The sequence below is a fragment of the Mesocricetus auratus genome, unplaced genomic scaffold (genome assembly GCF_017639785.1).
Source record: "Mesocricetus auratus isolate SY011 unplaced genomic scaffold, BCM_Maur_2.0 Super-Scaffold_100013, whole genome shotgun sequence".
Taxonomy (NCBI): domain Eukaryota; kingdom Metazoa; phylum Chordata; class Mammalia; order Rodentia; family Cricetidae; genus Mesocricetus; species Mesocricetus auratus.
This window is the reverse complement of record NW_024429196.1, coordinates 82,829,571-82,844,652: the sequence shown is the minus strand read 5'-3', so window position 1 is coordinate 82,844,652 and position 15,082 is coordinate 82,829,571. Positions and strand designations below refer to the sequence as shown.

The window sequence follows — 15,082 nt, the reverse complement described above, 5'->3', positions numbered from 1 at the left end:
GCGAATTTAATGAATCCAGAAGAGGCATTTTAAGGTTGAGGAAAATAATTCATAACGCAAAGTAGGAAAAACAGCTTTTCATCGTTCTCAATCCCTTTTCTTTTTCAGCCACCACACAACACACACACATATACACGACACAAGATAAACACACACACAGTCACACGCCCAGACATGCACGCCACGTGAGTAATTTCTAGTAGGCTTGAGAGAAAGGCTCCTGAGGAACAATCCCGGAATAGGTAAGGCAGGAAGTGCGGAGTAGGGAGAAGCTACGTGCTGACCACGGCTTCATCTTACAGGATTTATTTTTCCCATTTCTGGATTTTCCTAAAGTCTATCAAGTCTTGCCCTCGGCTCTGCCTTCTTCCACTTAGACCCAGCTTTGCTGTGGGCTGAACAGAAATCACGGGACTATACAAGCTTTCCACGCAGCAGATTTTAATCCATAACTCTTAAGACAAAAAAAAGGAAGGGTTGGCTGGATATTCCGCAGCAGACCTTTGTTCCTGAGCCTATCTTATTAGACCGAGGCACTGCACGGACACCGACCCTCCAAGGAGGAGCTCACCCTCCGGCCACGGCGATCACACGGCTGGGCAGGTTAGGACCCGGCCGCGTCACGCGCCCGGAGTCCCGAGGGCTCCGCCCCCGAGGCAGACACAGCCAATGATGGGGCGGGGGCGGGGTCTGCCGGGGCCGCAGCCTGGGAGGCTTTAAAGCTGGAGTCCGCCGCTGCTCTCCCAGATTTTCGTTCGGACCTCGGCGGCCTCCTTGTATCCGAGTTTGCAGAGAACTTGTAAGTAGCTAGCTGGCCGCCACCTCAGGTGAGTGACCTCAGCGGGCCTAGACGCTACGCGAGCGTATATAGGGAGGAAAATGGAGAGCCTGGGGACCACAGCATCTGCAACCCGTTCTGGGGACCCCAGGATGGACCAGGACCTCGGGGTGGGGGCGGGTTCCTCGGCCTCCTCTGAGTGACGGGTCCGTGTTGCCGAGCGGGGTCGTAGTCGTCAGGCCGCGTGACTAAGGGCCTGACGGGACCCGAAGGGGCAGCAAGACCCCCGCAAGCCGGTCACGGGGCCCAGGGCTCCCTGTGCCGCCATAACTAACCCGTGGGCGGTGGCTACGGTAGCAGAGCGGACATCAAGTCCCCGGCCTGGCCCGGCCTGGCTCCTGACCCGAACCAGAATCACCCAGGGAAGTATCGCCTTGAGGCGTCAGTTCTGGAAAGTCAGTTCCGACCGGTCTCCAGTTGTGCATTACTTAAAGTAGGAGATGGCCGCTTGGGGACCCCTGCATCCCCATTTGGGGTCACCCGGTACTGTCAGTAAATGACCGGGACCGAGTTGCCCTCTGAAGTTTCTGAGGCATAGAATACAAGGAGACCCGAGACTACCATGGCACTGTAATGGAAGAGTTTATCCCCCAGTTCCTGTGCCACTTACTTGGCAAGATGTCTTCATCGAATAACTTTCAAAGATTAATTCCTGGCTTGTTTTTCTCCACTAACACCCACACTTATTAACACGTGTAAAGACGTTTCTGCTCTGTTGCGGTGATATTTAACTATTTTAAATGAACTGGCTTGCTGCTGGACTGGTGGTTCGTGACCAAATTCCCAGCACTTGAGAGACGGGACTAAGTAAAAAGAGTTCAAAGCCAGCCTGAACTACATGAGACCCAGTCCGTAAAAGGAAAAAAAAAGGCTTTTTTTCCGGCTCCTCATTTCCTCTTCTTTTCTTCCCCTAGGTGTTTGAACCATGAATCTTTTACTCCTCCTGGCTACCCTGTGCTTGGGAACAGCCTCAGCCACTCCAAAATTTAATCAAACATTTAATGCACAGTGGCACAAGTGGAAGTCCACACACAGAAGACTGTATGACACGGTTTGTAATGTTCAGTGTCTAGAGAGACCGGCCCTCCTTGCCCTTGGAAGTTTATAGCCGGAGAGTAGTCTCTAGAAGCCAGCCCAATCACACACCCATTGTGAAGAGTAGAGCACAAATATCCCCGTTGCGTGCTCTTTGGGAGGAAGAATTCTTTTTGTAGTGTAGCTATTTATTTATAGACTTATAAGTGGTGTTTTGCTTACACACCTATGCCTGCATCGTGTGCATCCTGGAAACTAGAGTTAGTGGCTGGTTGTGGTCTCTATGTGGTGCTGAGAATTAAACCTGGCTCCTCCTCCAAAGAGCAAGTGGTCTTAACCACTGAGCCATCTTTCCAGCCCCCAGGGTCCCCGCCCCTTTTGGGAGTGGGGAGATTGGGGTCTCACTATTCATTCTCACTGTCCTGAAACTCTCTGGATATTTTTTGGGGGGGGAGGGGTTTCGGGACAGAGTTTCTCTGTGGCTTTGGAAGCTGTCCTGGAGCTAGCTCTTGTAGACCAGGCTGGCCTCGAACTCACAGAAATCCGCCTGCCTCTGCCTCCCGAGTGCTGGGGTGAAAGGCGTGCGCCACCACCGCCCATCATTTCCTGGGTTTTTAACAAAAATAAAAACTGCCAGTTCCGTGTTTGCCTCTAGAATGAGGAAGAATGGAGGAGAGCAGTGTGGGAGAAGAATATGAAGATGATTGAGCTGCACAATGGGGAATACAGTGAGGGGAAGCACGGCTTCACCATGGAGATGAACGCCTTTGGCGACATGGTGAGTGTGTGATGCAAACTCTCCCGTTCCTTCTCCGTATTCTTTATTTATTTATTTATTTATTTTACAAAATTATCTCATCTTTTCAACTTTGTGTTTTGCGCTTCCCGGAAGACCAATGAGGAGTTCCGGCAGTTGGTGAATGGCTATAAGCACCAGAAACACAGGAAGGGGAAGCTTTTTCAGGAGCCTCTGATGCTTCAGCTCCCCAAGTCTGTGGACTGGAGAGAAAAAGGTTGTGTGACTCCTGTGAAGAATCAGGTATGAGGGCTGGGAGAAGTCTCGGTTGTGCAAACGTGAACCTCGGAGTCCACACTTGGAAGAGAGAGAAAGTCAATGTGATAACACTTATAATGCCAGAAAGTAGGAAGCAAGATGGAGGGGCTCCCCGGGCTTACTAGCCCACCAGCCTGGATGAATCAATGAGTTCCAGCTAAAACTGAGACAGCCTGTCTCACAAAAAAACAAGGTAGATAGTGACTAAGGAGCAATACCCAGGGTTGGCTTCTGGCACACATGCACACGTAACTGACCCTTTCCCCCCCCAAAAACATCAGGTGTGACCACGTCTGGTTCATACCTTCTCCCACGGAAAGGTCATGGAGGGACTGGAGTTTGCTTTGCTACAGTGTAGTGTGATAATGCAAGTTCCTTATTATGCCTTGGCAGTTTTATACACTCAGCACCTGATATCCCCCTCTCAACCATACCAACACCACCTGCCACTCCCAGTGAGTCCCCATTCCACCCTCATGTCTCTTTGTTTTGTAGCCCATGGAGTTTAACCAGGACCACCCAGTCTGCCATGCACATAGGTGTGACATAGCTATCCACCCACTAGAGCATGAGCAACGCAACATTGACAACATCACTGAAGATAATGACTCCCCTCCCGCAGAGCCCTCAACTGCCAGTGACTCCTGAGAGGGGCCAGGCCCCATGAGACTCTCTATTCTCTGTGCTTTAGCCTTGAACCCCATACAGTATTTTGATCTGTCTGCTCCATGGCATATTACATCTTTGGAGTATGAAACAGGGTCTCACTGTGTAGCCCAGCCTGGCCTCAAACTGAGAATCCTTTTGCTCTAATCTCCCAAGTGGATTTGGGGCACACATTGCCACACCCAGTTTCCTGTTTACTATCTTTTAAAGTATGCATATGTAAAAGCTGTTGACCATGTTTGTCTTGTAAACCACTCATCTTTTTCTCTTTTCAGGGCCAGTGTGGTTCTTGCTGGGCTTTTAGCGCCTGTGGGGCCCTAGAAGGACAGATGTGCCTTAAGACTGGTGTGCTGGTCTCCCTTAGTGAACAGAACCTTGTGGACTGTTCCCGGGGTGAAGGCAATCAGGGCTGCAATGGTGGCCTGATGGATTTTGCCTTCCAGTACGTTTTGAACAACAAAGGTCTAGACTCGGAGGAGTCCTATCCCTATGAGGCAAAGGTAATTGGTTTGTTTCATCTCTGTTTTCAGAAAGGGAAACATTATCAGACACGGTTTTCAGAGTTACACTTTTGGGTAACTAACAAATAGCATTGTAGTGTTTTGAGGGATGGTTTGTGAATATTGATCTGATCGTTGGGAGCTGCACATCACTGACTGTTTTGTTTCTAGAACTCCTGTTCTAAATTTAAGGTAAACAGTTGTGATCAAGTCTCTCCTTTACCTTTCAAAGGATGGAACCTGTAAGTACAAACCTGAGTTTGCTGCAGCTAATGACACAGGATACGTGGATATCCCTCAGCTGGAGAAGGCCCTTATGAAGGCCGTGGCAACCGTGGGACCTATTGCTGTCGCTATAGATGCAAGCCACCCGTCTTTCCAGTTCTATAGTTCAGGTAACTGTTAGAATTAGTGCCACCTTGCTTTCGGTGGTGAGTTTTGCTTTCCAGGACTGTCGGGATTTTGAGTCTGCATTTGACCTATTAGGCATTTTCAAGGTTTATCTTATTTACTTATGGTGGGGGTGGGGAACTGTGCATGTAAGTGCAGGTGCCCTCAGATACTTGAAGTGTCAGATCCCCTGGCACTGGACTAAGAAGCAGTTTGTAAGCCACCTAATGTGGGCGCTGGAACAAAAGGCAGGTTCCCTGCAAGAGCAGTGAATACACTTAACTGCTGAGCCATCTCTCCAGCACCCTCCTCTTTTTAAAATTTTAATGCATTTATTTAGGGGATGAATGTATCTGTGCTGTGCATGCATATGGAGGTTAGGGGACAACTTGTATGGTCCTGGAATCAAACTAAGGCCCTGAGCTTCTTTCTTTCTTTCTTTCTTTCTTTCTTTCTTTCTTTCTTTCTTTCCTTCTTCCTTAATTTAAATTAGGAACAAGCTTGCTTCACATATCAATCCCAGAACCCTCACCCTACCCGACCCTGAGCCTTTTTAACAAGCATCTTTACTTTCTGAGCCATCTCACCATCTGAAATATTTCTCTAAATATTGTGAATCACTTCTATAGATAGAACCTAATTTACCAAACTTTTCTCTAATAGCTGGATCTTTTTCCAAAAGGTTTTTTTTTTACTACTATAATTATTAGGACTTTAAAGAGCCTGTCATTCAATTATAGGGGGAAGGGGGAGAGAGTGCTTGCTAAAGTTTTTTCTCTTTAGATCTAAGAGTAGCATGGGTTCTGGTTATTGGTATGCTAGCTAGAAAATGGATCCTGTCACCATAGGCTTTAAGACAATTGAATTTTTTTTTAATTGAGGGGAGTGAGGATGTGTTTCCTAGCATTCTCGAAACCCTGGTTCAATCTCAGCACCACATGAGCCAGACATTGTAGTTCATTCCTGTAATCCCACCCAGCACTCAGGAGGCAGAGGCAGGAAGAGCAGGCAGTCAAACCCATCCTTTCCTACGTAGCAAGTTGGAGAGCAGCTTGGACTACATAAAACTCTTGTCTCAAATACTGAGATGGGATTTTACTATTGTCACCCTGGCTGGCCTAGAACTCTCCATGTAGATCAGGCTGTCCTTAGAGACCTGTCTCTCTCTGCTGCTATGCTGGGATTGGGGCATGTACCACCTCACCTAGCATAGCCTCTACTATTTTTTGACTAGCATCTTCTACAGAATTTGGGATCTGCAATATTGTGGGGCACAGGGTGTGTCACTGTCCTCTGGTGACTGGAACCTCTTACCCGACATTCATTTAACTCTGCCAGGCATCTACTTTGAACCGAACTGTAGCAGCAAGGACCTTGACCATGGGGTTCTGGTGATTGGCTATGGATTTGAAGGAACAGATTCAAATAAGAAAAAATATTGGATTGTCAAGAACAGGTAAGACTCTAAATGTTGTATTTTAAATTGAAAAGAGAATTCTTTGCGGGGGACCAATATTTAGATAGATACAAGTCGATAGATGTTCAGATTTTAAAATCCTGGAAGTCGCCAGGCGTTGGTGGCACACGCCTTTAATCCCAGCACTGGGGAGGCAGAGGCAGGCGGATCTCTGTGAGTTCGAGACCAGCCTGGACTACCAAGTGAGTTCCAGGACAGCCTCCAAAGCCACAGAGAAACCCTGTCTCGAAAAACCAAAAAAATAAAATAAAATAAAATCCTGGAAGTCTATCACATTTAGGGTGAGGGATTTGTGTTTAGGATCCTGAACTAAGCTTGTTGGGGAGATTCATACATATTTGTAACATTTTAATTTCCAAATTTTGCCCCAAAATCTCACTAAGGCTGTGAGACCTGTGTGATTTCAGCCTGCTTTTCTTCTTTGTCTGCTCTTCAGCAAGAGATGGCCAGCAGAAACCTTAGCCTTCCTGCCTCCCTATGTTATCTGTATTTTGCTCTCAGCAGCCTTAAATCCTGTCAGAATTAAGTCTCACAACCAATTATCTTCCATTGAAACATAACATAACCTTAGATATGGAGACATAGCGTTCTATGTTCTATCCTAGTTTGCCTCATTTTCCTCTTAAAAGTTAAACAGGGCGCTGAGGGTGTAGTAAAGTGCTTGCCTAGAATATGCAGAACTCTGGGTTCAGTCTCCAGCACCACCACATAAAACCTGGTATGGTGTGCCTGCCTGTATCCCAACACTGATGGAGGTAGGAGGTCCAAGAATTCAAGGGCCTCCTCTTTTAGAGAATTAGTGAGGTTAACCTTGGCTACATAAAAGGGGGCTGAGGCCCATGCCTCAGTGGATAAAGTACTGCCACTCAGTCATGAGGACCTATGCTTGAATCCCCAGCACCCACATAAAAGCCATGAACTGCAACACACAACTGTATGCCCAGTGTAGGGGGGGAAGGGGGATTGTGAACTCCAGGCTCAGTGAGAGATCCTATCTCAAGAAAGAAAGAGAATGAGAGGAGGCCTAAGCGTGGACCTGTAGCTTCCCCACAGTTAAAGACTAACAGGAATGAGTGCCTCACTCGGAGTTAAGTCCAGTCTTGTTCTCAAGTGTTATTTATTAATCTTTCTCATATCTCCTTGAATCTCTTTCAGCTGGGGTACTGGATGGGGTATGGGAGGCTTCTTCCATATAGCCAAAGACAAGAACAACCACTGTGGAATTGCTACTGCGGCCAGCTATCCTACCGTGTGAATTGATGGAAAGTGGTAATTAAAGACTTATGGGTACTATGTCGGAAGGAATTTATCTTAAAATTGACCAAACCCTTACCGTAGTACTTGAATCATTGAAGATCCAAGTCATGATTTGAACTCTGTGACATTTTTACGTGAGTTAAATGTTACCACTACTTAAACTACTCTTATACACAGTTTTATAATATTGAACACTCACTGCTTAATTCTGAGTCTGGAATATTTGTTTTGTAAAGGATGTATAAAGCTTTGTTTAGCTTTTAAAAATAAAATCTAGTTCAGTGTGTATATAGGTGGGACTTCCTTTTGTAATGTGTTGACAAGATTCGGCTTGAGGTGTTGTGGTATAGCATGAAAAAAGGTGACAGGTGCTCCTGGGGGCTTCTGGTTTTAAGGATACATAGATTTTATTTGCCTCAGCTTCCCATCAGGCATATGTTAATGAATCTAGCTTAGGGGGTGATTGGGTGTGTGTGTGTGTGTGTGTGTGTGTGTGTGTGTGTGTGTGTGTGTGTGTGTGTAGGTCAGAGAATAACTTGGAGTCAGTTCTTTCCTTCTACAGTGTTAGTCCTAGGGATCAAAATCAGGTGGTCAGGCTATCCACAAGTGCCTTTTAACACTGAGCCATCTTGCCAGCCCCACTGGTTTTAAGTGGCATATAGTTGCATATATTTACGAGATAGAATACATTTTTTAATACATGCATAATATGAAGTGATCGGATAGGGATAATAAGCTCATCTCAAATATTTTATCACTTCAACTTTTTTAGCTGTTTTTAAAGTAGGTAGCATATTACTGTTAGAAACAGTCTTACTTTGTAGCCTAGGCTGGCCTAAAGCTAACATCCCCCTCCTTCAGCCTTCCAAGGGCTAAAATAACAAGCATGCATTGTTATACCCAATCTCAAGTCTCATTCTTCTGGGTTTGTCAAGTTTTGCCAGATACAAGAGCAAATTGTTCTACACTGTGGTTCTCAACCTTCCTAATGTTGTGACCCTTTATAGTTCCTCGTGTTGTGGTGACCCCCCAACCATAAAATTATTTTTGTAACTATATTTTTGTTACTGTTGTAAATCATAATGTAAATGTTTTTGGAGACAGAGGTTTGCCAAAGGAGTCTCGAATCACAGACTGTTCTAGAGAGTGAGCAGACATGCAGATTCAGATGTATGGGTTTTACATGTTAGTTTGCTTCACTGACTGGAAGGGGGTTAAGTGCAAGGAAACTCTAAGGTGCTGGTTATAGAAGCACCTCCCTACATTGCAGGTGAAGACCACAATACTGCTTTGTAGTTCAAGAACAGATCAGATACAGGTAGGTTGCTGGGATACTTGGCTCTGTCATGCCATCTCAGCTGATACTCAACCTGACTCTCCTAGGAAACCTCATGCTACCCAGGATTGGCAGCATGATGTGATTAACATATGATTATAACAATACATATAATTGACTACCTCAGGTATTTGGTATCATGAAGAAATTTGTTCCTTTTTTTTTTTTTTGGTTGGTTGGTTTTTAGTTTGTTTATTTGTTTGTTTGTTTTTGAGAAAGTATTTCTTTGTAGACCAGGTGGACCACAAACTCAGAGATCCACCTACTTCTGTCTCCCAGTTGCTGGAATCAAAGATGTACACCACGAGCTGGGCCATGATGGTGCATGTCCTTAATCTCAGCACTTGGGAAGAGCACAGGCAGGCTGATCTCTGAGTTTGAGGCCAGCCTAGCCTGGTCTTCAGAATGAGTTCCATAACAGATTCCAAAGCTACACAGAGAAACCCTGTCTCAAAGAAACAAAACAAAGATGTACACTACTACACCCAGTAGTATTATTTTCTTGTTTAAAAGGTAGTGAAAAAGCCGGGCGTTGGTGGCGCACGCCTTTAATCCCAGCACTCGGGAGGCAGAGGCAGGCGGATCTCTGTGAGTTCGAGGCTAGCCTGGTCTACAAAGTGAGTTCCAGGACAGTCTCCAAAGCTACAGAGAAACCCTGTCTTGAAAAAAACCAAAAAAATAAAAATTAAAAAAAAAAGGTAGTGAAAAATATTCCTACATTCTGTGGGCCAATGTGTATTAAGACCTATGTATGTCCTCAGTCAAATAAGGAAATGCAGATGATAAACTGGGGAAATACTTAGAGCCACAAGCTGTTGTGAAATGGGTGATGAACAGGGATGAGACACTATGAGATGACCTTTGTCATAGTCATCTACCAGACTGCATTTTCTAAAAAGGTTGTATTCATTTTCTGAGACAAGGTCTCTACATAACTGTTACTATAACAGAACTCCTAAGTAGACCTGGCTAGCTTCAAATTCAGAGATCTGCCTGCCCCTGCCTCCCCAGTGCTTGGATTAAAGACATGATTGATATAGCTGGCTCTTAAATTTCTTTGGTTTTAGCTGGGCATTGGTAGCGCACACCTTTAATCCCAACACTCAGGAGGCAGAGGCAGGTGGATCTCTGTGAGTTCGAGGACAGCCTAGTCTACGGAGCAAGTTCCAGGACAGCCTCCAAAACAATACAGGGAAACCCTGTCTAGATTCATTTTGAGGGGGATTATGTGTGCTCACACATGTTCATGCCATTATCAACATGCTGCTAGAGAAGTAGCCAGAGAGTCCTACATCTTGCAGGCAACAGGAAGTCAACTGAGACTCTGGGCAGTATTTTGAGCATATATGAGACCTCCAAACCCACCCCCACAGTGACACTTCCTCCAACTAGACCATATCTCCTAATAGTGCCCCACCCCCACAGTAACACTTCCTCCATATCTCCTAATAGTGCCACTCCCTTTAGAGCCCATTTTCTTTCAAGCCACCACAGAGCAACCTGAAAACATTCTTCAAAGATCTGAAAGGAGTGAAAAATCAAGTATAAACCTATAGTAGTGTTTTCTTGACTCTAGCATCTAAAATATCTTAAAGTGCAGTGGAAGTATGGAAAGGTGAAAATTGCAAATCAAGATGGCTAGCTCAGGTCACAGGTTAAGCTATGACATGAGCATCTTATTAGAGTAGGGAACAACCTAGAATAAACAGGAAACCCCCACAGCATATTCATGACTTTTTTTTTTTTGCCTGTGGCATTTTTATTACATTTATTTACTGAGGGTAGGGCATTCATGTACTGGTTTGAATGAAAATTGACTCTATAGGTTCTTACGTTCTAATGCTTGGTTTCTAGTTGGTGGAACTGTTTGGGAAGGATTAGGAGGTGTGGCCTTGTTGGAGGAGTTGATATTACTCAGGAGTGGATGTTGAAGGTTCAGAAGCCTGTACCATTCCAATTAGCTCTCTTCTTTGTAGTTGTTATCTCAACATGTAGGCTTTTAGCTAATGCTCCAGTGCCATACCTACCTGCCTGCCTGCTACCATGTTTCCTGCCATGATGGTCATGGACTAACCTTCTGAAATTGTAAGCAATTAACTTCGTGCATTTATACCTTATTTGTGGTATTTTGTCATGGCAATAAAAAATAACTAAGACAGCCGGGCGTTGGTGGCCCATGCCTTTAATGCCAGCACTGGGGAGGCAGAGGCAGTCGGATCTCTGTGAGTTCGAGGCCAGCCTGGTCTACCGAGCGAGTTCCAGGACAGCCTCCAAAACAATACAGAGAAACCCTGTCTTGAAAAAACCAAAAAATAAAAAATAAAAAAAAATAACTAAGACAGACGGAAACACTGAAATATACAAATGTTCCTTATCCACTATTTTTAAATGAAGCAGTTCCCAGAACTGGCCCTATTCCCTATATTTTAAAACTTTTGTAGTTCTTGTTATTTTCTCATGGAAAGGTCCATTAGACACCTAGGCAACAACTCTGAGATACTTCTGGGGACAAAAGAATGAAATGATTAGTCATGGTTCCATGGTTCCTCCCAACCCACACACACATAACTTTCATTTCTGTCACCATGGCCACCTGTTTGGATAATACTGTGTGGCTACAGGAGAAGGCCAACGGGTACCTATATATAGTTAGCATCATATTCACTTGAATATTAAAATCCTCTCCCATAAGGTTGAAATTTGTTGAGAATTCTCTTAGGATACAATCATTACCCACTCACCCATTTTTCTTTTTTCCCCACAAATTGTTGGGCCCAATTATCTACTGTCTTCCTTTTGCTTCTTCCAAGTTTCTGACCAGTCAAACCCTTGGCCATGGGCCATGAAATCCATACATAGACTTATCTAGCCATTTCCCCTTCCAAGCAAAATGAATTACCCTGTTCTGTAGGGATATTCTGGACAAGCAATGTAGTACTGCCACTGTTACTCTGGTGCTGTATACATAGTGCTCCAAACACACTGAACATAACCCAAGTTTTCTTTTAGAACTGGAGAACAGTAACAGGACCAAGGGCCATCAGCATTTAGAACATGTTCCTGCATAAGTTACTGGTTAGTACTTTATCAATCTCAATGGTATGCACAACTTCCATTTGGTCATATTTTAGGTCATGGTGGATCGCACAACACCTAGTTTATGGCAAACAGCTTTGTTCACAGGGTAACTAGATGGTATATGACCTACATAAAACAGAACTGACCTGGAGAGATAGCATGGTGGGTAAAACCACTTGCCATGTAAGAGCAAGAACTTGAGTCCAGATTCCCCCAGAGCATATACAAACAGAAGTAAAGAGCACATCATTTCAGGGCTTCTACCTTGAGATGGGAGGTGTAGAGACAAGAATCCCCAGAAGTTCCCAAGGCTAGTTAGTCTGCCTTACTTACACAGGGGGGAGCAAAAGACCCTGTTTGAAACAAGGTGGAAGGCAAAGATTGACACCCAAGGTTGTCCTCTAACCTTGACACATGCACTACAGGATGTGAACATACACACAAGATAATAAGAATAGCTATTTGCAGAGGATGACTTCTTTCATGGTCCAAAGACTGCTTTACCACTAGAGCTCTGTCAATACTTCATGCTTGTCTAGTGTATCACGGAGATTTGGAACTGGTGGATCATATCTAAGTGGCAGAACACCATGGACAGCAGCCTGAATCTGTTGCAAAGCCTCTCACCTGGCCTCAGTCAAAAGTCAAAGCTTTGGGGTTATTCGAGACATGGGCTGTAGTGACCGCTAAATATGTTGTCTTCACAATCCAAAGGGGTCCCAAAAGTGTTCAGTATTTTTTATGGCTGTCAAAGAGGATAGATGCAGCAATCTCTTCACTTTGGAAGAGGCATCTCTCAACATATGCATGTAATTAGACACATAGAACTACTGAGGTGAAAGTCACAGGACATAAATGAGGATGGTCCTTACTAGTTCCAGTCAGTATAATGTCATCAAGTGTCATGGACCAGTGTGTCTTATGGAAGAGAGAAGCAATTAAGAACCCTGAGAACTAAATTATGATAGTACTAGAGAATGAGCATGCCCCTGAGGTAGATCCGTAAAGGTGTGGCCAACTTTGCCAAGGCCAGTGACTCAACAGAGTTGTTTTGTAAAACCAGATTTTACAAGGGAGTTCATAGATGGACGTTGAAGAAATCTGACTATCTGCAGAGAGTCTCAATCACCCTGTGTCAGCAAGAAGATCTTAAATGCACTTAAACATCTCAGTTTCCCATTTAGATGCCTTCTGTCTCCGCTTTTACACTTAGTCACCAGAATGCCATTTAAGGGAGGAAAGATTCATTTTTTAACTCACAGTTTCAGAGGAGCATAATCCATGATGGTGGTAGGGCGTGGGAAGACAACAGTTTGTTTCACAGTAGGCCAAGAAGCAAGAAGACGGATGCTCAGCTGACTTCAAACGTTTATTGTATCTAAACCCTGAGCATATGCTATAGTGCCATCCACAATTAGGGTTACGTCTTCCTACCTTTAGTCTTCTCTGAAAATGTCCCCCTGGACACAGTATCTCTTAGATAATTCTGTGCTTATTTTTTGGAGTTGGGCATGGGATGTGGCTATATGTTTGCACAGGTGTATAAACATATGTATGCAGACGCGTATGTACATACAGAGGCCGGAGATCAAAGTTTGGTGACTTCCTTAATCACACTACAATTTTATTTTCATATTTATTTTCGAGACAGGTCTCACTGTGCTCCTGGATGACCTGGAACTCACTATGTAGAACTTGCTGGTCTTGAACTCACAGATTCACCTGTCTCTGCCTCCAAGTGCTATGATTAAAGACATATACTGCCATTCCCAACCTCCCCCACATTTTTTTTCAAAGATTTTATTTGCTGAGCAGTAGTGGTGCATGTCTTTAATCCCAGCACTGTGAGCTTGAGGCTAACCTGGTCTACAAATCAAGCTCCATCCAGGGTAAGCTTCAAAACTACAGAGAAACCCTCCCTGTCTTGAAAAACTAACCCACCCCCCCCAAAAAAATCAAAGATTTTGTTTGCCAGTGTGTGTTAGTGCACTACAGAGTCCCAAAAAGAATGTTGGATCCCTCTAGCACTGGAGTTACAGATAGTTGTGAGCCTCCCTGTCAGTGCTGGGAATTGAACTTGGGTCCTCTGCAAAAGCAGTTAAGTGCTCGTGACCACCAAGCCATCTCTCCAGCCCCCACCTTATTTTTGAGACAGCGTCTCTTATTGAACTTGGAGCTTATGACTTTGGCTAGGCAGATCGGCTAATGAGTACCGGGGTTTGGGTACAGACATGTACATGTACTGCAATTGACATTTATGTCAGTTCTAGGGGGATCCGATCCTTATGCTTATGTTGCAGGCACTTTACCATGTGAGTGTCTCCCCTGCTTCTCCTAGGTGATCCCAAATCCTTCCAAGTGGACAGTAAATATTAATCAGCTCAGCGGTGTTCCAAAAGCATTTCAGGCATCTCAGGCCTGTGTTCCAGCATGGCTCTCAAGCTGATAGAACCCTTCCTAACCCATTGAACCACCATGTTGCTTCAAACATTTCTGCTTAATAATATAATGCCAATCAACTTCGTTTGATGTGCAATTCTGGTCCTTTCAGGATAGCCTGGCATCCTTACATCCATTTCCCACACTTGATTGGAGATGATGCAGTTTTTTGGAATAGTGTTCACCTCTTCACAGATCACACCTTCTGCTTCCCCTTTCAGGGCCTGCTGGAACTCAAGTCCAGTTGTTAGTCTGAAAACAAGGCTGGTGTGCTACAAAGGACCAGCAATATCTCTGGGGGTGGTACCGGGGTGAGGTACAAGGTCTCACTGTGTAGCCTTAGCCTGGAACTTGCTATGTAGACCAGACTGGCTTGAACTCACAGGGATATATCTGCTTCTGCTTACCAATACAGTGTGGACTACCATACCAAGTGAGACCAGCAACGTCTCAAGGGGCCGATATCTCATGCAAGGCCATTGCAGAGTTTCAGATTCAGCAAGCTTAACCTCTCCCATATGGGGAAGGCAAACCTGCTTCCTCTGGGATAGATGTATAGAGAATAAAGTCAGGTGTTAATCATCCTCTGGCATATCCACTTTGGTTTTTTGAGACTGTTAATAGCCCAGAGTCCCCATGAGGGCTGACCAGTGATTGCAAAGCAATCACTTTACTGGCTGAGCTGTCTCTCCAGCTCCTTTCTTACTGATATTGTTACTTTGAAAGTCTCACTGCTAGCCAGGTTGGTTAGCAAGTAACTAAAAACAAAGTTTGTTTAAAATCAGGTATACTGCCGGGCATTGGTGGCACATGCCTTTAATCCCAGTACTCAGGAGGCAGAGGAAGTCGGATCTCTGTGAGTTCGAGACCAGCCTGGTCTACCGAGCAAGTTCCAGGACAGGCTTCAAAACAATACAGAGAAACCCTGTCTCGAAAAACCAAAAGCAAAAAATTTAAATAAAATAAAGTATACTTAATGGATGACCCACAAAAGTTTTCAGAGATTTGCTGA

General features: G+C 44.7%; 1 protein-coding gene across 1 annotated transcript; it reads left to right on the top strand.

Moving 5' to 3' along the window:
* Positions 1–745: 745 nt before the first annotated feature.
* On the top strand, positions 746–7,505 carry Ctsv (cathepsin V). The gene is made up of 8 exons (NM_001281687.1): positions 746–827; positions 1,753–1,889; positions 2,529–2,651; positions 2,766–2,912; positions 3,869–4,093; positions 4,326–4,488; positions 5,822–5,939; positions 7,116–7,505. The coding sequence occupies exons 2-8, from the start codon at positions 1,764–1,766 to the stop codon at positions 7,213–7,215; spliced, it is 1,002 nt and encodes a 333-aa protein (NP_001268616.1). The 5' UTR covers positions 746–827; positions 1,753–1,763; the 3' UTR covers positions 7,216–7,505.
* The last annotated feature ends 7,577 nt before the right edge of the window (positions 7,506–15,082 follow it).